The 21,750-nt window shown below is 33.8% G+C and overlaps 1 protein-coding gene across 12 annotated transcripts in view; it reads left to right on the forward strand.

The window, feature by feature from the left end:
* DYNC2H1 (dynein cytoplasmic 2 heavy chain 1) overlaps positions 1 to 21,750 on the forward strand; it is a 364,937-nt gene that overhangs the window by 71,005 nt on the left and 272,182 nt on the right. For 8 of the 12 annotated variants that reach the window (XR_014815142.1, XM_084975882.1, XM_084975883.1 and 5 more), the window contains 13 exons: positions 570 to 769; positions 1,565 to 1,829; positions 3,316 to 3,523; positions 6,743 to 6,872; positions 7,870 to 8,025; positions 10,163 to 10,422; positions 11,807 to 12,053; positions 13,418 to 13,569; positions 14,835 to 14,979; positions 16,366 to 16,468; positions 17,467 to 17,634; positions 19,785 to 19,915; positions 21,112 to 21,360. Coding sequence is in view for 11 of the 12 variants with exons in the window: in XM_084975882.1 (XP_084832008.1) it covers positions 570 to 769; positions 1,565 to 1,829; positions 3,316 to 3,523; positions 6,743 to 6,872; positions 7,870 to 8,025; positions 10,163 to 10,422; positions 11,807 to 12,053; positions 13,418 to 13,569; positions 14,835 to 14,979; positions 16,366 to 16,468; positions 17,467 to 17,634; positions 19,785 to 19,915; positions 21,112 to 21,360 (2,414 nt within the window). In the remaining variant the exon portion in view is untranslated. The remainder of the gene's footprint in view (positions 1 to 569; positions 770 to 1,564; positions 1,830 to 3,315; positions 3,524 to 6,742; positions 6,873 to 7,869; positions 8,026 to 10,162; positions 10,423 to 11,806; positions 12,054 to 13,417; positions 13,570 to 14,834; positions 14,980 to 16,365; positions 16,469 to 17,466; positions 17,635 to 19,784; positions 19,916 to 21,111; positions 21,361 to 21,750) is intronic. The other 4 variants (XM_084975880.1, XM_084975881.1, XM_084975887.1 and 1 more) reach the window with 1 other exon arrangement.

A 21,750-nucleotide genomic window follows, 5' to 3' on the forward strand; every position in this document is an offset into this window, starting at 1 on the left:
TCAGGTAAGTCATTTAAACCCTTAGAGAATTAATATTCTCATATGTTAAACTGAAATAATAATAATACTTTATTTTATGCAGTTGTTATAAGGATTCTATTAGAATGGTAGAGCACTATGCAAATACATGTGGTAATTGTTTTTTTTTATTTTTTATTTTTTAATTTTATTTTCCCACTGTACAGCAAGGGGGTCAGGTTATCCTTAGATGTATACATTGCAATTACAGTTTTTTCCCCCACCCTTTCTTCTGTTGCAACATGAGTATCTAGACATAGTTCTCAATGCTATTCAGCAGGATCTCCTTGGGTAATTGTTTTTAATTAAAGTCTGAGTACCCTGGGCTTCAGATTCTACGGAAAAGAGTCTATAACTCAGTAATACTTGTTTTTCAGCACTTAAAGAGTTGTTAAGTATGCTTGCCAATTCACATGATAGCATATATCTTTAAATGTTACTAAGTTCTAATGTATCATTTAATTACTAGTAATGCATATCAAGGAATTTAAAAACTTTTTATAGTTATTAGATTCATAACTGATAACTTTAAAATGAAACTTTTTCTCTAGTTAATGAAAGTCATATTGTGGTACAAGCACTGAGGCTTAATACAATGTCAAAGTTTACATTTGCTGATTGCACTCGGTTTGATGCACTGATTAAAGATGTGTTTCCTGGAATTGACTTTAAAGAAGTAGAATATGATGAACTGAGTGCTGCATTAAAACAAGTCTTTGAGGAGGCCAATTATGAAATCATATCTAATCAGGTAATTGCAAGAATATATTCAAATATCTCGATCTTTCCTTCTGGTTAATTCCTTATTAACTATCTTTGTCCTTTATCTTTCAACTTACCATTCATCTTTCAGCTTAAATCCTATTCACACATGGACGCCTTCCCTAATCTTCAAGTCCAAATTAAATCCCTTGCAATGTGCTTTTCTTAACTTTGTTAAATATACATGCTAATATTTAATTATATATTTGATTAATATTGATTCTCCCCTACCAGATGGTAGTCTCCATGAAATATGGATTCATGTCTCTTTTTGTTTAACATTTTATTCTTATTGCTTCTTACTGAACCTGGGACATAATATGTGGTTTTGGTAGTTGGTTATGTATGATTTAATTTAATTTTGACAACTTCTTAGAAAAATTAATTTTAGTAGCTGTTTTTATGTATCATGAATACATATGCAAAATGAACACTTTTTCCTCAGGTTTTTTATTTTTGGGGAGAGAATATAAATGAAAGATGAATTAGCAAAGTGAATAAAATATTGAATCAAATATTCTTTGAATGAATGAGTGAGTGAAAACAATAATGAACATATTGTATTGTTTTCAAATAACTTGGAAAGAGTACATCTGTCATTGAAAGAAATATTAAATTTAAGATCTTGTTATAAATATGTTGAGATTTTTTATTCTTTTATTTAAATATTTATCTTCTACTGAAAAAGTCAAAGGCTTAATTTATGTGTTTGAAATAGAACTGTTATAGAACTGTGCATGATTGTACACTATAAGTTATATATAAAAATGTTTCTTTTTACTAGATCAAGAAGGCTTTAGAGTTGTATGAACAGTTACGCCAGAGGATGGGAGTTGTTATTGTTGGTCCAAGTGGTGCTGGAAAATCAACTCTTTGGAGAATGTTAAGGGCGGCGCTTTGTAAAATTGGCAAAGTAGTAAAACAATATACCATGAATCCCAAAGCTATGCCTAGACATCAATTATTAGGCCATATTGACATGGATACAAGGGAATGGTCTGATGGTGTTTTGACAAATAGTGCTCGCCAAGTAGTTCGAGAACCTCAAGGTTGGTCTGTGTTTTGTTATTCCTTGATGAATCATTTTTAGAAGATGATAGAACTTGTCTATAATGCTATCCTTTTCAAGTCTTATATATGACCATAAACTGCCGTATAGTGATCAACATTGATATTTTACTTTGGAGGGGCTGAAGACATGCTATCATTTTCACCTATAATCTATAGTAACTCTTATTATAATAGAGCAATATGGGTGAATTGTAATTCACAACTAAATTAATATAAAATCTGATTAATGAATTATATAATAATGCCTCAGAAATAAGAAAAATGACAAACTTTTATTTGGCATTGAAATTTATGTGTGCCACATTATCAGTTTGAATATGATGTTTTTAATAATTTTGAAAATTTGAGTCATAAAATAGTAGACTTCATGGTCTAAATTTTTTGGCTTAGTGTTTAAGAAAATTGGGGCACGAATCTTGGACTCTCTACTTTTTGTTAGGTCATAATTTAATTAATAGTTGTTTTTACAAACCAGTAGATGAGAAGTTTAGAACTCTTAAGATATTGGAAGGGATTTTCAGTGTAGTGTCTTCATTGTTATTGTAGTCAGTAATATCACACTATGTAAAAACCAGACATATATTTGCTTATTTCTCACACTTTTATTGGTGCTGTTTTCTTCTTTGAATTGTTTCTAAGGTCCAAGAACAACTTGAAACTACTTTCATTTTAGGATGGATGTATTTAAAAAAGATTTGTTCTGGAAATAATTGTGTACACAACTTATTCACTGCTTCTCCCCTTTGAGGTCACTTTTTTTGTATATCAAAGAAATTTAACAGGGATATACTTCTTATTTCTCATGTATGGCACTAAAAAGTAGGTTTCTTGTATTTTCTGAAAGTGATATTATATAGCAAGCATTCATACATTCTAATGACATGGTAGCAGACAAAGGTCTGAAGAATATCTCACAAGGTTGTGGGAATACCGATACCTAAGTCTTGTAAACCATGTTTTTTTTTTTTTTTTTTTTTTGACTGAGAATCCAGTTCTATATGTTCATAGACAAATAGAGCATTATCACAGAGTATACAACTGGGTCTTTGGCCAGCTGAGCCTGGATTGCTCATGGGTTTTCTGCAACATTTGTAGTACAGATTCACGTGAAAAATTTCAACTTGGGAGTTCCTGTCCTGGCAGGTTAAGAACCTGACTAGTATCCATGAAGATGCAGATTCCATCCCTGGCCTCACTCAGTGGATTAAGGTGATTTGACCCCTGGCCTAGGAACTTCTATATGCCGCAGCTGTGGCCAGCCCTAAAAGAAAAAAAAGGAAAAAAAATTCAATTTGGTTTTTTTTTTTTGTTCTTATATTCTACTTCAGAAAAATAAAATATTGCTTATGGAAATTACATCTATAGAATAAGAAATGATTATTTTATTTTTTATATTTAATTATCATCACAGCATATTTTTAAAATTTATCTTTATTTACTTATTTATTTTGAATTTGAAAATAGATGTCAACTCATGGATAATCTGTGATGGTGATATTGACCCTGAGTGGATTGAATCTCTGAATTCTGTTCTGGATGATAATCGACTGCTCACTATGCCCAGTGGAGAAAGGATTCAGTTTGGCCCAAATGTGAACTTTGTATTTGAAACTCATGATTTAAGTTGTGCCTCACCAGCCACAATATCTAGAATGGGAATGATCTTTCTTAGGTAATACATTATATTAGAATATTCATAGATTATTATTTTGTTTCATGGCTAAGTGAAATAAGTGGTGTATGAGTAATGTGTAAATATTTGTTTTCCTCATTTCTTATTAACTTCTTTTTTGTTAGGTTTTAATTCATTCAGAGAGTTCTTGTATGTTAAGTGGAATTATTTTCAGCTGCTCAGTTGTGTTACAATTTCTAAATTATTGTTATTTGCTTAAATGCAACAGAAAGTATTTAATTTGTATTCTTTTTCTATTTTGTTTAAATATTATGGTGAGTTCAGAGAAGTGAATATGCTACTTATGAGCTAGAGGCTAATAATTTAAAGTTAAGTAGCCACAGAAACTTAGATTCATAGAATTTTAGAGCTAATCTAGGTGTAATAAGTCCTATGGCCCAATTGTTCATTTTATAAGTTGGAAACCTCTTGATGTTTTTTTGTTTGTTTGTTTATTTCCTACTCAGTGTATTTGGAAGAGGCTTGAAAGGAGCAAAAATGAATAACAAACTGATTTTATTTTATGTATTTGTTTTTTGTAATTTCAGGGTCACACTGGCATCATATGGAGGTTCCCAGGCTAGGGATCGAATTGGAGCTGTAGCCACTGGCCTATGCCGCAGCCACAGCAATGCCAGATCTGAGCCGCATCTGCAACCTACACCACAGGTCACAGCAACGTCAGATCCTTAACCCACCAAGTGAGGCCAGGGATCAAACCTGCGTCCTTATGAATACTAGTCAGATTCGTTCTACTGAGCCACGGCAGGAACTCCAACGGCACACTAATTTTAGACGTCATATACAGCAGTCACATACCAGAACATGGACATTTGAGCCACTTCATTTCCCAAAATGAATAATGAAAAAATTTGCTTTTACTTTTTGAATTTATGTTTTAGAATTTAATATTTATTTGTCTACATAAAGTGCTCTACTCTTTTAGAATCATTTGAAACCATTTTTGGTGTTGTATGACACATCATAAGTTGGTTCAGATTGTTTCTAAAATTATTTAGTTGCTTGCTTTGGCAATATTATAGGAAAGTTTAAATTAAACTAGCCATGAACTCCCAATTAATATTTTAAGGTATTAATATAATAAATTATTAAAAATAATATAACATTGGGCTTATAGCCTTTTTTTTTTTTTTTTTTTATGGGCCACACCAGTGGAAGTTCCTGGGCTAGGGGTCCAATTGATGCTGTGAGTTGCAGCTGCTGGCTTACGCCATAGCCATAGCAACGTAGGATCTGATCTGTGACCTACACCACAGCCCATGGCAACACTGGATCGTTTAACCCACTGAATGAGACCAGGAATCAGAGCTGCAAACTCATGGATACTTGTCGGGTTTGTTACCGCTGAGCACAGGAATTCTGGGTTTATAGCTTTTGTAATACTATCTCACACAATTTATCTCATTTATTCAAATGTATTTATGTAATCTTGTGAGGAAAAATAGGATAAGAGGGAAATATATAATTAAATTTAAAAATTATTTATTGAATACTTGTTATGTATATGACATTAAGTTAGGCATTTTAGGAGAAACAGCAAGAGAGAAGTAAAGCTAACACTTACGAAGGGGTTATATTTATGGAAGGCTTGTCTTTATGGTGCATACCTTCACGTAGAGGAGATAAAATAAATATAACAGCAATTATAATACAAGATAGGCTGTAAATGAAGTAAGCAGTAAGTAGAATGCCATTGCTATTTATCAGAAAAAAAGATGATGTATTGCTGTAGAGGATTTGAAAATTGTTGGTGAACCAAATACTGTTTGTGAGCAGCATGGTAAATATATATGATTTCATATAAAATACAAATACATATTAATTAATTTTAGTTGCTTTTTGATTAGCTTATACTGTAGTTTTAGGTTTTATTCATTTCTTCAGCAGTTATTTGCACTTGCTATTCAGTAGACCAAATGAAGACCTTTTAATAATGAATGAGAATGCTATTAATTATGCTAAGATAACTGATATAAACCAAGATTGTTGCAATCAAACCAAGACTCATATTTGCCATAGGCACTGAGTAGATCCCATTGACACCAAAGTCTTTATTCTGAAGGAGCTAGAGCCTTTGATTTGTCTGTTTTGAGCCTGTCTAATATAATTTAAATATTTACTTTTGATCTTTTCATTTTTTCTTTACCTTATTAAACTGGATAGAAATGTGGGAGGAGAAATATAAGGGCTCAGTACTTATGTTGCTATGAAACAGTTGTAGAAGAGAGGAAAAATGACAAAATCCTGAGCCTTTGTCACTTTAAAATGATTAATCTATGAATTGTTTTTACTGTAATTTTTATAAATATGTAACAATTTTGAATAAGATATCAATGTTATATTTAATTTCAATCATTGGATGTTGCTCATGTAATTAAGTGCTTTGGTAAAATAATTATATTTTAGGATGATCTGAGTTTTAATAGTGGCATGGAATTGTAGGTAGTTGGCTTTTTTTGGGATAGAGAAAAAGAAAAAGTATTTTTAAAGGTCTACATTAAGATGCAGTGCATCTTGGAATTCTTGTTGTGGCTCAGCAGGTTAAGAACCTGAAGTTGTTTCTGTAGGGATACAGGTTCAATCCCTGGTCTTGTTCAGTGGGTTAAGGATATCCAGTGTTGCTGCAAGCTGTGACAAAGGTCACAGATGTGGCTTTGATGTGGTGTTGCCTTGGATGTGGTGTGGGCCTGCAGCTGCAGTTATTCAGCCCCTAGCCCAGGAACTTAAATATGTTGCAGGTACAGATGTAAAGAGGAAAAAAAAAAAAAGGCAACACGTCTTGAAATCTAATGTGCATTTGAATCACTCAGAGGTATTGTTAAAGTGCTTTAGTGGGTCTGAGTTGGGACTGGGATTTTGTAGATCACACTTTGGGTAATGAGTATTTAGACCACTTTTTGGCTAGCTAGTAGATATGTAGTTCTTCTTAGATTTATATTTACAATAATATAGATGAAATTTATTTGCTTTACCTGATAGATGATATATATGTGTATATACCTATATGAATGTGTGTGTGTGTATATATAGAAGTAACATATTCACACATACATATGCAGAAGTAACTAAAGTCAACTCATATATTAACAGATAGAGTACACGTGTAGAATAATTTTACTGGAGCAGAAATTTACTCCATTTAGTACATTCACAATTTCTTCCTAAATAATTTCTTATATGTTTGTTAATGTGTTTCAGTGATGAAGAGACAGATCTTAATTCTCTGATAAAATCTTGGTTGAGGAATCAACCACCTGAATATAGGAATAATCTTGAAAACTGGATTGGGGATTATTTTGAAAAGGCTTTGCAATGGGTTCTAAAGCAGGTAAGATAATTATAATATTTTACAATTATTTAGGCAAGAAATATAATGATTGAGTGTTGCTTACATTCAGCTGCCTTTTAGTAGAGCTCTGCCAGAATATGGGGATGGAGTGCTGGGTAGATGCCTTTATTGCTGTCCCACTGTTTTTCATCGCTTACCATTGTGCCGTTTTCTGCATGGTCAGATATATCTCATCCTTCAGATGTTCGCTTAAATGTCACCTTTTTCAGAGAGATCTTGCACCCTCAACCTGAGTTATCCTTTCTCGAAACACTATCTGCTGCTCTACAGCTTCTACCACAGCGTGTTAATCATTCCTCTACTAGATTTGACTTCTGTTAAAACAAGTGCTCTGTTTAATTCACCTTAAAAAGAAGTACCTAGTACCACATACAGATCCTAATGCATAATTGGTTCTCACTTGATACTTAGAGAAAGAATGAGAATCCTTTCCTCTTCCATCTCCGGGCAGTTATTCACAGCTCCAGAGGTCGGCTGATCAAAATCATTTATACTACCTGAATCCAAAAGCTTCATTTTAAGCATGTTTTTACCAGCTTTTCTTGTCCAGAGCAATTAATCTACACTTTGCCTGTAGCTGCTTCTTTTTTTTTTTTTTTTTTTTTTTTTTTTTTTTTTGGTAATCAGCAAGAGGGAATGAAGAACTATTATTTTTAGACCAGTGCTCATTGACTTACCTTTAAAAAAATATTCTTCAGGTTTAGTAAGTAAACAAACTGTATATCTATTTAGGGACTGTACTTATAGTTAGAAATACACAGTTGGGCTTTTATGATTAATTTTGTTTCCACAGTTTATGTATATATCATATATATGTAACATATGTATACAAATTGAAATATAAACATTCTACAGCTTGGGTAGAGGGATAAATTTAAAGATGATCCTTGAAAAGGTAAGTAAATGTCAGTCTGTATGGTTCTGATTTACTGGTTAATATTTACCCTTTGTCTGTACCATGTATTTTAATCAACAGAATGACTATGTGGTAGAAACAAGTTTGGTTGGGACTGTGATGAATGGTTTGTCACATCTACATGGATGCAGAGATCATGATCAATTTGTTATTAATCTCATAAGGGGGCTCAGTGGAAATCTGAACATGAAGTCACGTCTGGAATTCACCAAAGAGGTAATGCACTTTGAAAGCCTGCAGGCAATATTTTTTGTTAATTTTTGTTGACCCTTAGTATAGAACTTTTAAATTTTGAAATTATGCATTTAATACAATAGTAATGAATTTGTATACATATCTTCCTCAGTTTATGATGGGGTTACATCCAGATAAACCCATCATAAATTGAAAATAATCCTAAGTATTTGCTAGGCTTAACCTATCAAACATCATAGCTTAGCCCTGGCTTTCCTTAGAGTGCTCACAACACTTACATTGAACTGTAGTTAGGCAAAATTATCTAACACAAAGCCTATTTTATAATGAAGTGTGTAATGTCATGTAATTTATTGACTATATACTGAAAGTGAAAAATAGAATGGCTGTAAGTATGTCAGTTGTTTACTCTGGTAATTGTGTGGCTGACTTCCAGCTGCAGTTTGCTGCCACTCACTGCCCCGCCAAGCATTACTGGAAGGTTTCTTATCCACATACTGCTAGCCTGGGGAAAGATCAGGCGGTTGTCAGATTGGGCCACTTCTTTCCAAAATGGCAGCCTCCAGGGAAGTTCATGCCACTGATTATTTTCTGAGACCTCCACCACTAGTGTCCTATCCTCACATTGAGCTACAACTGACCCCTGCTTTCCCAGAAGACCGTTGGACCCACAGATAGGTCTGACCCAGATTCTTATGGAGTCCCTTCTTTGTCTGGGCACCCAGTGCACATAAAACTCTTTGTGCGCCCTTTAAGAGTGGAATCTTTTTTTCCTCGCGTCCTGTGGAGCTCTTGTGGTCAAGCCCTGCTGGCCTTCAATGCTAAATGTTTGGGGTGGCTTGGGGGAGGTTCCTCCTCGCAGTATCAGATTCCCAGGCTGGGAAAAATTGATGTGGGGTTTAGAACTCTTACTCCTCTGGGAGAGCCCTGGCAATATAGTTATTTTCCAGTCTGTGGGTCTCCCATCTGGACCTGGCGGGTATGGGATTTCATATATAGTGCAAGTACCCCTACTACCATCTCATTGTGGCTTTTTCTTTGTCTTTAGGTGTAGGATCTTTAATCCTGAAATAACATTTTTAATCCTTGTTCAGCCAGAAGAGTTTTAGCAGTTAGGAATGCTTTTATGGAATAATCATTATAAATGTTTTCTTTATCATATGCAAAGGTGTATTTCAGACACATTGTTTATAAAATTAAATTCTAGATATACAGAATTTCTTCCTGTTGGCCTCTGTTGAAATAATTGAACTCATTCCTTTGGTTTGGCTCGAACACTTGTTTCTGCATTTTTATCGTTTTGTTTCATTGGTGCCACGATTTATTGCTTTCCCTCTTCTGCTTTTCTTTCTATGGCCATTCTGTTTCCTCTGTTGCCAGATACTTTTCATTGTTACCACTCAGTATTATATTGTATGCTGCTTTTTTTTTTTTTTTTTCTCTTTTTCCAGGGTTGCACCCAAGACATATGGAGGTTCCCAGTTTAGGGGTCTAATCGGAGCTGAAGCTGCCGGACTACGCTACAGCCACAGCAATGCAGGATCTGAGCTGAGTCTGCTACCTACACCACAGCTCATGGCAACGCCGGATCCTTAAGCCACTGGGCGAGGCCAGGCATCAAACCCACAACCTCTTGGTTCCTAGTCAGATTCATTTCCGCTGTGCCACGACGGGAACTCCATATGCTGCTTTTAAGCAGATATTTTCATGCCAAAGTTTAGAATAAAGATGTTGAAAAGTTGCATTATAGGCTAACTCTCTGCTCTGTATCTGTGCAGATAACAGTTTTCTTTGTTAGAAAGAAAAGATCAAGAGCAGTGGTGGTGACACTGGAATGGGTATTGCCAAGACGTAGTGGAAATGAAGAGTCTAGGACTCCTACATTGTGTAATTTGTAATTTTGTGTTCATATGAGCTTAATTAAAAGTTGAATATATTGTTACAATAATGTATTTGCAAACTAGATGAATTTTACTTTAGGGAATAATATTTGAGATAAAATGTTACTATAATTATAAAGGATATTTAGTAACTTTAGTGCATGGAAACTTTTTTTAGAAGTAAGATGATTCTCTTTGGGACATTTAATTTAGAGAAATAAAATTTTGGGTAGTCTGTTTGGAATAGATGAAAACCTGTCCACCTTTTTCCTCTTAAGGTTTTTAATTGGGCACGAGAATCTCCTCCAGACCCTCACAGACCAATGGACACCTACTATGACTCGAGTAGAGGAATATTAGCACCTTATGTGCTGAAAAAGCCAGAAAATTTGACGGCTGATGATTTCAGTAATGGCCAAACTCTTCCAGTCATTCAGACTCCTGACATGCAACGAGGTCTAGATTATTTCAAACCATGGCTAAGTTCTGATACTAAACAGCCATTTATTCTTGTAGGACCAGAAGGCTGTGGCAAAGGGTAAGAGGAGAAAAATGTTCATTGAGGTGCATAATGTGGATTTATTATTCTCTCCTGTTTTAAAATGATTTAACAACTTTTGTTACCTTTCTTTTGGTTAAAGTAGCATTTACATTTTTATGAAGGACTCTTTATTGTCATTACTTGTAAAATTAATATGACTGTAGAGAATATATCTTTTTTTTCTGCCAGGCTGTGTCTTCTAATGGAATCAGAGCAGTCTGAGAAGATATTCATAATTTGAATCTGCACATATAATCACAGCAAAAAAACAAATACTTTGATGTACTCACACATGACTATAATGCTATAGTTATAAAAAGATGAATCTTGAAGTTCTCTATTTAAAAATAGCTTTTAGTTTGTGGAATTCAACCTATTTTTGGTGCCTACTGAGTAGTTTTTTGAAAGTAAAGGAAAACATGGGTTATTATTTTCACATTTCTAGTAATAATTAAACAATTCTATAAAATCATAGTAATGTTTTTAACTTATAGAATTTAATATTTTAAAATCTTTCCTTCAACTGTTGGGAAACAGTGTCTCTCTCTTTTTTTTCTTTGTCTTTTTAGAGCCACACTTACGGCATATGGAAGTTCCCAGGCCAGGTGTTGAATCAGAGCTGCAACTCTGGGCCTACACCACAGTGGCAGTAATGCCAGATCCAAGCCACATTGGCGACCTACACTGCAGCTCACGGCAACACCAGATCCTTAACTCACTGAGTGAAGGCAGAGATTGAACCCTCATCCTCATGGATATTAGTCGTGTTCATTACCACTGCGCCACCACAGGAAATCCAACAGGGTCTTTTACATGTACTTTTCAAACTAAATTATATCTGTGAACTTTTAATATTTTTTGTTGGAAGAGTCTCAAAAATGCCTTAAAATATGAATTTATTCTTTTCCAGTCTAAAAATTAGAAAACTACCTTGTTATGGAAACCATATTTATTTTTACCACTTTCCTTTAAAAATATCATACATAATTTAGAAATGGAAATATTTATTTTTAAGTTTTAAAATGTTTATTGAAAGTGTTGTCTCCACATTTTCTATGTTTTTTTTTTTTTTAAATTTATGTGTTGGTATGGTTTTAAGTATTTTATTTACAATGTTGTGTTAGTTTCAGGTGTACAGCAAAATGAATCAGTTATAAGTATACATATATTCATTCTTTTTCAGACTCTTTTCCCATATAGGTTTTTACGGAATATTGAGTAGATTTCCCTGTGCTATATAGTAGGGCCTTGTTACTTATCTATTTTGTAATAGTAGTATGCATAGAAACTGAAATATTTAAAAAATAGAGTTTTTGTATTGAATTTAAAAAGTATTTTATTAGTTGCATTTACCAAATCAGATGTTTTACATCTTTCCTAGGATGCTGCTCAGGTATGCCTTTTCCCAACTCCGGTCCACTCAAATTGCTACAGTTCACTGTAGCACACAAACTACTTCTCGACATCTCCTGCAGAAATTGAGCCAGACATGCATGGTAATCAGTACTAATACTGGTCGAGTGTATAGACCAAAAGACTGTGAAAGACTTGTTCTGTACTTAAAAGACATCAACCTACCCAAACTTGACAAATGGGGGACCAGTACTTTGGTAGCTTTCCTACAACAGGTGAGTCTTATCACTTTGAAGTGTTTTGATATAATTGTAAACAATTTAATTTCATTTAACTTTTCTTATAGATAGAAAAATCTGTTTCCCTTCTTAGGGCCTTTTTCACTTAGCATGTATCATGGAAATTAAACTCTTGAAGCATCTCATTCTTGTTCTGGGGCTACTTTCTTTGATCTTCTATTTAGAAGTTGGTATTACATTTAGATGATATATGACAGAAAGAGTAAAAACAACCTTTACCCTATACTATTTACCTATTCTTTATTTCTTTATTTCTTTTTCTTCCTTTCTCTGTGTTTTTTTTGTTTTGTTTTGTTTTTTTTTTTTTGTTTTTTTTTGTCTTTTGTCTTTTTAGGGCCGCACCCACAGTGGCACATGGTAGTTTTTAGGCTAGGGGTCCAATCAGAGCTGTAGCTGCCGGCCTACACTACAGCCACAGACACGTGGAATCCGAGCTGTGTCTGCAACCTCATGGAAATGCTGGATCCTTAACTCACTGAGCAAGGCCAGGGATTGAACCCACGTCCTCATGAATACTAGTTGGGTTTGTTAACCACTGAGCCATGACAGGAACTCCTCTATCCTTTATTTCTAAAAAAACCCTAGGAAAGTAGAGGCTTGGGATGGTGCTGGAGTTGGGGGAATTATGCCTCACTCTTTTAGGTAAATGCATTTTTCCAAGAGCAGTTAGACTTCTTCAGTCGTGCCCTTTTCTGTCTGCTTCAGCCCATTCTCCCTCTTCACTTACTAGAGACCATACATTCTCAGTCACTGTGGAAGATTTTCTTTGTGTGATATCCGTCACATTAGAAAATAAATTCTAAATTATTTCTTTATATATTCATATAGGTTCATGTTTTTTCTCTATAACTACAGAATAAAATATTTATAGGAAAAAATAAATGTTTTCCTTTTATTTTTCCTGATTCATTTACTTTTTTAATTTTTTTGGTGGATTTATATTATCACCTAGATTTTAATATTTATTAGACAAGCATTTTATTTACTTATTTATTTATTGGCAGCACCCACGGCATGTGGAAGTTCCTTTGCCAGAGATCCAACCTGCACCAAGGCAGTGACCTGAGCCTCTGCATTGACAACACCAGATCCTTAACCTGCTTCACCACCAGGGACTTCTGAAAAGCATTAAATGATGATAATTCAGCTAATGTTAATTGAACACAGAGTCTTGAACTATATTATTTTTAATGGTATAAGAACTTAAGATATATTTCTGTCATTAATTCTTAAATTAGAGGACAATGATTGCATTTGGAAATAATTGAACTGTAAGCAGAATGTATCATGATTAGAAAATCTTATGCATAAAATATTTATACATATTTATTTTCAAATAGATATTGACATATCAAGGATTTTATGATGAAAATTTGGAATGGGTTGGTTTAGAAAATATTCAAATTGTGGCTTCTATGTCAGCTGGAGGAAGACTGGGAAGACATAAGCTTACTACCAGATTTACTTCTATTGTTCGTCTTTGTGCTATAGAGTATGTATCTTAAGTTATTCTTTCTTTTGGGGAGGCATCTATATATTGCATTTTATGAAAGACATCTACCAATGATATTTCTTCGAAGTGTAGAATATAAAAAAAGTCTAACTTAAGCTCTGATATTTTTTTTCTTGCATGTCCCAAACAGAAGGCAGTAATTTAGGATGACGAAGGTTTTAATCAATGCTTCTTATATATTAGAAATAAGACAGAACTGTTTTGTATCATCTCAATGTCAATATGAGGATTTTGAATAGTGGGTTTTATTTAAATGTTTTATGGCTTACCTAAAACAAAAATAAAATCAAATTTTATGAAGTTAACTAAAAAGAGAATGTAAATATGAACAAGGTAGAGTTAGGTCTTTTAGTGGCTGATGATATTAATCCTAATAACCCATCCATCTCTATGGTCCATAATTGTTACATGAATTTGATTTTATGGCACTGTGTTCTTTGTTATATTTTGCCTTATAAAATCTTGTTTTTATGCTTTCATATTAAACCACCTCCATCTATTAACATTCTTCTTTAAAAATGTTATAAACAGCAATTAACTTGTATTGAAATAGATTTTGGTTTGGGAGGAACAAGTTGATTTTATTTGTTGTATTTTACTTTTATACTTCTGAGGTAGATTACTGCTCTTCGTGCAGGCTGTATTTAACTCAAAATGCCTTTTCTTTCTTTCTTTTTTTTTTAAGGGCCACAGCTTTAAAAAGTGTGTGGCATATGGAAATCAGGCATATAGAAGTGACATATGGAAGTTCTCAGGCTAGGGGTAGAATTGGAGCTGTAGCTACTGGGCTCTGCCACAGCCACAGCAATGTGGGATCCATGCTGCATTTGCGACCTACACCACAGCTCATGGCAATACAGGATCCTTAACTCCCTGAGCAGCCAGGGATCAAACTTGCATCCTCATGGGTACTAGTTGGGTTTGTTATCACTGAGCCACAGCAGGAACTTCCTCAATATGTTTTTTCTTAAGTAAAATTTTCCTTTTGCCCCTTTTAAAAATCAGTGGATTTTAAACAATTATGTTTATAGAATTTATTAGGAGTCTCAGTATTTGACAACAGGTAATTAGGTATCTGATTTAGTTAAAGTAAGACTAGGGACTATGAGGCTGGCCTTAGCCCTTGGGTAAACCTTAAAAGTGTATAGGTCTCACAGTTTGAAAACCACAGCTATAACTTAACATTGAATAGTAATTTAGAATATTGACTTACTTCGACTTCTTTTTTCTATGCCTTTTTCTAGTTACCCAGAAAGAGAGCAATTACAGAATATTTATGGAGCATATTTGGAACCAGTTCTACATAAAAATCTGAAGAATCATTCTATTTGGGGTTCTTCATCAAAAATTTATCTCCTAGCAGGATCTATGGTACAAGTGTATGAACAGGTATATATTCATTTATATTATAGTTTTCATGTCTGTTGGTATCATTCCCAAAGGCCTACCTTTAATTCTGATCTGTGTTGATGTTCAGGCTTTCTTTTTCTGTTGTTTATTATACTTTTCTACTAGGGAATAACTGTGAGGGTAGATGCTTGTGTGTGTTTTATTCATTATTGTATCTTTTGGCACAGTTTCTAATGGATAATAAATATTGAATGATAAATCAGATGGTTATTCTGCTTTGAGCTGAAATTTAGCATATTTACAATAGACTTCATCTTCTTTCCAAAACTGGATCTTTCTCCAGACTTCTATATCACTTTCTGTCTTCCAGGCTTCAAACTTGAGAGCAGTTTTTGATGTTTACTTTTTTTCCTCTTATCTTTGAGTAGATGTCTAAGGTATTCTGGTAAAGTGGGATGTTACTGGAAAATAGGCATTAAGGGTACAGAGACATTTTTTTGAGTACCTTCTCTTTCTAGGGCTTGTCCTAGGGATACAAAGATGACCGAGTCTCTCTTCTCTGGTAGTTCACAGTCTAATGAGGTTCCTAATCATATAAATAAACTATTAATGCAGTGTGATAAGTCTAACAATAACAGTATGTGTAAGTTACAGCGATAGCATGGAAGAGAGTTTGAACAACTTTCTTGTGTGTGGTATTTGTTAGGAGGTGAAATGTCAAATTTTGAAAAAGTGAAAAGAAATTCACAAAGTGGCTGGAGAAGAAAGAGGGTCTTCTTGGGTAAAGGGAATAGGATGTGAAAGTTATAGAAGTGTTTGTGGAAATACTTTTTAGAGTATTAGAGTAGAAGTGGGGAAAGATAGAGCTATTTTTTTCTATATTAATTCAAAGTTAAATGCTGAAAACCAGAGTATGAGCAATGGCTCCATCAATAGAGGGAAAGTCTCCACACTTGGTTATATGTTGAGTTGTGACACTTTGATTTGTTAAAAGTTCAGTGACTTCTTGAATATAACCTAGCTCTGTGGGTCCCACCATTAGAAAATGGGTCTTACCTATACTGGTGAGTACCTTAGAATTGTAACTACCATTTTATAAAGCTTAGGTTAACTTTTCTTGAATTCCTCTCTCTAGCAAGGCTTTATAACCTTTTATTTCATTTTTTTTTCATGGAAAACCTTTGACAGTTTGTTGATATTTATGAACATCCTCTCGTAGATAATATTTTTTAAATGTATAAATGTAATTATCACTTACAAGATAAATGAGGAAATCAGTTATATTGAAATACAATCACACCTGCTGGTATAAATTGGCATTTCTATGAATCTAAGGTGACTGAAAAATTTACAGCATGATTATATTTAGGAGAGGTCATGGTTATATATATTAAAGACAGGTCATTTACTATTTTTTTTTTTCAGGTGCGGGCCAGATTTACGGTTGATGAGCATAGTCACTATTTCTTTACTCCTTGCATCCTTACTCAGTGGGTTCTTGGCTTATTCCGATATGATTTAGAAGGAGGTAAGTTTGCTTGTATGATTTTTAAATCTCATGTCTTTCTTTAGAATGTCATAGTAGAAGTTACTGCTACTATGGCTCATAGAAATGAACCCAACTAGTATTATCCCTGAGGATGCTGGTTCGATCTCTGGCATTGCTCAGTGGGTGAAGGATCTGGCATTGCCGTGAAGTACAGTATAGGTCATAGATGTGGCTCACATCTGGCATTGCTGTGGCTGTGGTGTGGAACGGCAGCTATAGCTCCGATTCGACCCCTAGCCTGGGAACTTCCATATGCCACAGGTGTGGCCCTAAAAAAAAAAGTAAGAATGTCATGGGATATCTGCTTGCCTCTGTGTGTATTTATGCTGTATATTATATTTTAATAGATATATTAAGTGACTACTGTAATTAATTATGGATTTTAAAAATTATAATGAAAATTATGTTGATATTAAATTTAAATATTAATATTAATATTGTATTTTATTATGTTTCCTCTTCTAAACTATTTATGAATGTCACTATTAAAACTTGATTTGGCTGGGAACTATGTCTAGTCACTTATGATAGAGCATGATAGTGTGAGAAAAAAGAATGTATACATGCATGTGTAACTGAGTCACCTTGCTGTACAGTAGAAAATTGACAGAACACTGTAAACCAGCTATAATGGCAAAAAAAAAATCATTGTACAAAAAAAAAATAAATAAAACCTGATTTGGGAAAAACTGAAATCATTATTCTTTGGAACCAAAGCATGTTTAATATGCTTTTGGGGATTGATATTTTTATTGAATAGCTAGATAATAGCATTTTATGTATCCTTTAAATAATCAAAAAAAGTTTGCCAACTCATTAACAAAATGAATTTTAACTCATTTTCCCTTTTTTCTTTTCATCCGATGCCAAAAATGGTATGTAGATTCTCATTCTCTATTTCTAATATTACGTGGAAATAGACCATTTTGAAATCATTTGAATTTTATTATAATTAAAGAAAATTTTGCCTTTTTTAGGATCCTCAAACCATCCACTAGATTATGTATTAGAAATTGTAGCATATGAAGCACGGCGCTTATTTCGTGACAAAATTGTTGGTGCAAAAGAACTTCATTTATTTGACAGCATTTTAACATCAGTGTTTCAAGGAGATTGGGGCTCAGATGTACTAGACAATATGGCAGGTAATATAGTGGCAGAGTTTATGTAAATATATAATGTCATGAGACCCTTAAATTATTTTTCTTCCTGGTAGCATGATTTCATAAGTCTAAACAAATAAAAACTTTGGATAATTTTAATGTTGTATTTACCATAAGGGGCTGCTCTTTTTTTTGCTAGATTTCAATAATTATGTTTTAAAGAAAATATGATAATAATAATTTTTTTTCTTGGAAACAATATAGTTAAGACCATAGTGTTTTATATTTTCAATTCAAGATTGCATTTCCTGAAGGATTTTAACAGAGTTTTTTTTTAAATAGCCGTATGTGTATGATACTTAAAGATCATTGTGAAAATTCATATTTGACTTTAATGAAGTTTTGCTTAAGAGTAATGGCCTTTCTTATTCCTATTATTACCTGCAATGTCATTAGCACAGAATTTCTTACATATCCTTGTTATTACCAGCTTCACCTATTGGTATGATAAACAAAGCATAGCACCAGTCAAAGCATCTGTGTTGTATTTACAGCTGAGCTTGCTAAATAACCAATTTGCATTTTGAAAAAGGTGTGGAAGTGATGCATGTAATATGACATCTTTATTATGTTGATATTTCTAATCCATTAACATGATATATCTATTTATTATATATTTTTGCTTTCTTTCATCAGTATTGTATAGTTTTCAGCATAAGTCCTGTATATATTTTGTTAGATTAACACTAAGACTTTAACTTTTTTGAGCAGTTATAGTGTCAAACTATATCTTAAAGGATGACTATTTTAAGTGAAGAAGAGGTACATTCCAGACAATGAAAAAGGATATGTAAGAATGAAAGTCTTGAGAAAACTGGAGTATATGTTGGGGTGCACAGGGGAGGTATATTAGGCAGTCAGTGGTGCCAAATTACAGCCAAATTGCATGAGGCCTTGATTAGGAGATTTTTTTTTTTTAAGGAAGTGGGAAGCTATAGTGATACCAGAGTGGAGTGGAACTGTCAGATTTTGTTTTCTTGTTAGTTACTGTAGAAGCAGTGAGGATATATTTGAGGAAGCAGAGGCTTGTAGCAGGGATACAAGGTAGGAGGCTGCCGCGATAGTCTAGTTGAGAAATGATGAGATGCGAAGTTAATGAGTTCAGTTTTATACTTGTGTTTGAATGTTTGCAAGCTTTACTTGCAAATGTTTGTTTACCTTTTTGCGTATCTTTGACAATATACATAAATTTTATCAGTTCTCTGAGGGCAGGAATTACGTTTGGCTTATTCACTGCTTATCTCTAACAGAAAACACAATCTTCAAATAGAGGAGTGTGATGGATAACTGTTTAATGAATGAATGCACGAATTATATGTCTTTTAAGAAATTGGAAATATAGGATTAGATTAGAGCTTGGGAGGCTTCCCTAGAGATAAGTAGTAAATGGGTTTTTGTTGTATATTTAAATAGTTGATAATTTAATCCACAGAGTAAGGAATATTTAGAATTAATGCATAAGAGGCTGAATTTGGATCCCAGTGAAAATAAAAATCTAAGGGATAGCAGAAAACTGAAAAGGAGTAACCATTACGGCTTTATGAGCACAGTAATATATATTCAAGGAGAAAAGCTCCATTAAGGAGATGCACACAAGTCACGTTGGAATAATGACTACAAAGAAGATTTAGATTTGGCAATTTTATTTAAAGTGCTCCTTTTAAAAAATGCAGGGAGTTCCCATTGTGGCTCAGTGGTAACAAACCCGACTAGTATCCATGAGGACACGGGTTCAATCCCTGGCCTCGCTCGGTGGGTTAAGGACCCGGCGTTGCTGTGAGCTGTGGTGTAGGTCGCAGACACGGCTCGGGTCCTGCATTGCTGTGGCTCTGGTGTAGGCCAGCAGCTGTAGCTCCGATTTGACCCCTAGCCTGGAAACCTCCATATGCTGCGGGTGCAACCCTAAAAAGACAATAAAAAAAAAAAAAAGGGCTCTTGGTGATATTGATAAATGTTTTTCAAGGATAATTTTGAGATTGTTTTATTTATTTGCTAATTCAAAATAATTAATTTTGCCTTCCTGGAGGTGTTCTTATTTGGGCTAAGATAAAAACAATTTAATGTAAAGTGTATTTACTAATGCTTCCATTACAAATAACGCATGTAAAGCAAATGATCTTGTATTTCTATAGATATTTTCTATGTTACATGGGGAGCCGGACATAATTCAGGAATAAGGGCAGCCCCAGGACAATCTTTGCCTCCACATGGAAAACCGCTTGGAAAACTAAATTCTGTGGATCTTAAGGATGTTATTAAAAAGGTATATAATCAATCATGAACTTGAATTGAGATTATATTGTGATTAAAGCCATTTTCAAAATATCTATCACTAGCTTTTTGAGGATATGCAGTGAAAGATCATAGAATAGGCAAAACCTTCTTTAGCATTCAGCCTGATGTGGCAGATCTAACTAGATGCACATGTACTCACATGGATAAGTGTAAAATTGCTAGGATGCATGCTGGGAGACATATCTTAGGTTGGGACTATTAAAAAGGCTTAATATTAATTGGGAAATCATCCTAGAGCTGTGATGTTGAACTTTGGTGAGCATTAGAATCACTTTAAAAACCAGATAGTATGCTGATTGCTGGGTCCCATCCTGAGGAAGTCTAATTCAGTAGGTACAAATCCAAATCTGGAAAAAACAAAACAAAACAAAACAAAACAGAAAAGATTCTAAATTTCTGACAGGCTCCGATGTTCATGAAGCTGGTTCACTGAGTAGCACTGTCCTATAGGTTTTTTTTTTTTTTTAAGTTTAATTATAATAATAAAGAAACAATTATATATGATTGCTTTAAAATTAATATTTATGTTGAAAGTTAGTATGGATTTTATATCAAGAAAGGTTTTTCATGGTCTTATAAGCTGATTTATTTACCTGGAGTGGATATTGCAAAATTTGGGAATATTGAAAGTGGTGAAGCCTAGCTATCCTTTCCCTCTTCCTTCACTTTATCACACAGCTACTGGCAGGACCTCTACCTGCCTGTGTGTGGGCTAAATCAAACATTGCCGAGCAGTGCATAAGAACAAGATTTCACAGAATCTTTTTATTTAGGCACTAAGTGTCAAGAGTTTTGGAATTACAGATCAGTCTGTACACACTGATTTGATTTGTAATAAGTAAAATTTGAGAGCTGAAAGTCTTTATAATTAACATGTTAGCTTACACTGCTTTGTGCTAGTTATATTAATGGTGTTTAAAATTAACTGATTGTTGTGGGCCCTTGAACTTGTTTGGCATCATATACATTTTTCCTTAGAAAGTGCCATAAAGCTGGATTACTGTATAGATAAAAGATAGAGTGTGAGATGACACGTAGTTACTTAATCCCTTTTCTAGAATGCACCAAGCATTTAATATCTTAATCTAGATAATTAACATTTTTATTATATAATTGGGGCTTATATTAATTATAAAGTATTCTTTGTGATTTTTTTTTTTAAAGGGTCTCTTTCATTATGGACGCGATAACCAGAATTTAGATATTTTACTTTTCCAAGAGGTCCTGGAGTACACTTCTAGGATAGACAGAGTGCTGAGTTTTCCCGGAGGCTCTCTTCTCTTAGCAGGACGCAGTGGTGTGGGTCGTCGGACCATCACTTCTCTAGTCAGTCATATGCATGGGGCAGTGCTGTTTTCACCAAAGATTTCCAGGGGGTATGAACTGAAGCAGTTCAAAAATGATCTCAAACATGTGAGTTATAGTCTCTTGCTTTATTTCATTTTAAATCATTAATTTTTATTCTAAAAGCTTTTCATGGCCTTTAAGTCTCTGGGATACAATTTAATCTTTATTTTAATTTTGATGATGATTTCCGCAATAGTTATTAGAAAATTATGTTTTTATGTACATAAAGCAAAAAGATTCCTATTAGGATTTTTAGCTCTCAGGTACCTCAGATTATGGGCTATTATATGGATAGGAAAGATAAACAAAAGGAAGGGCATTTAGATAGAATGTGTGTGGGTATATTTAAAAATGATTTTCTACCTTTTGTTTTAATGATCGAGATATAAAATAATTAAGATTCCCCCCAGTAGTATTTGTTGATGAACTGGATTTACTTTCCAAAATATGTGGCTA

This window comes from Sus scrofa, chromosome 9 (genome assembly GCF_054392235.1).
Source record: "Sus scrofa isolate SSC_HxYL_T2T_F1_AM1 chromosome 9, Sscrofa_HxYL_maternal_Yorkshire_Landrace_v2.0, whole genome shotgun sequence".
In the NCBI taxonomy this organism is placed as follows: Eukaryota; Metazoa; Chordata; class Mammalia; order Artiodactyla; family Suidae; genus Sus; species Sus scrofa.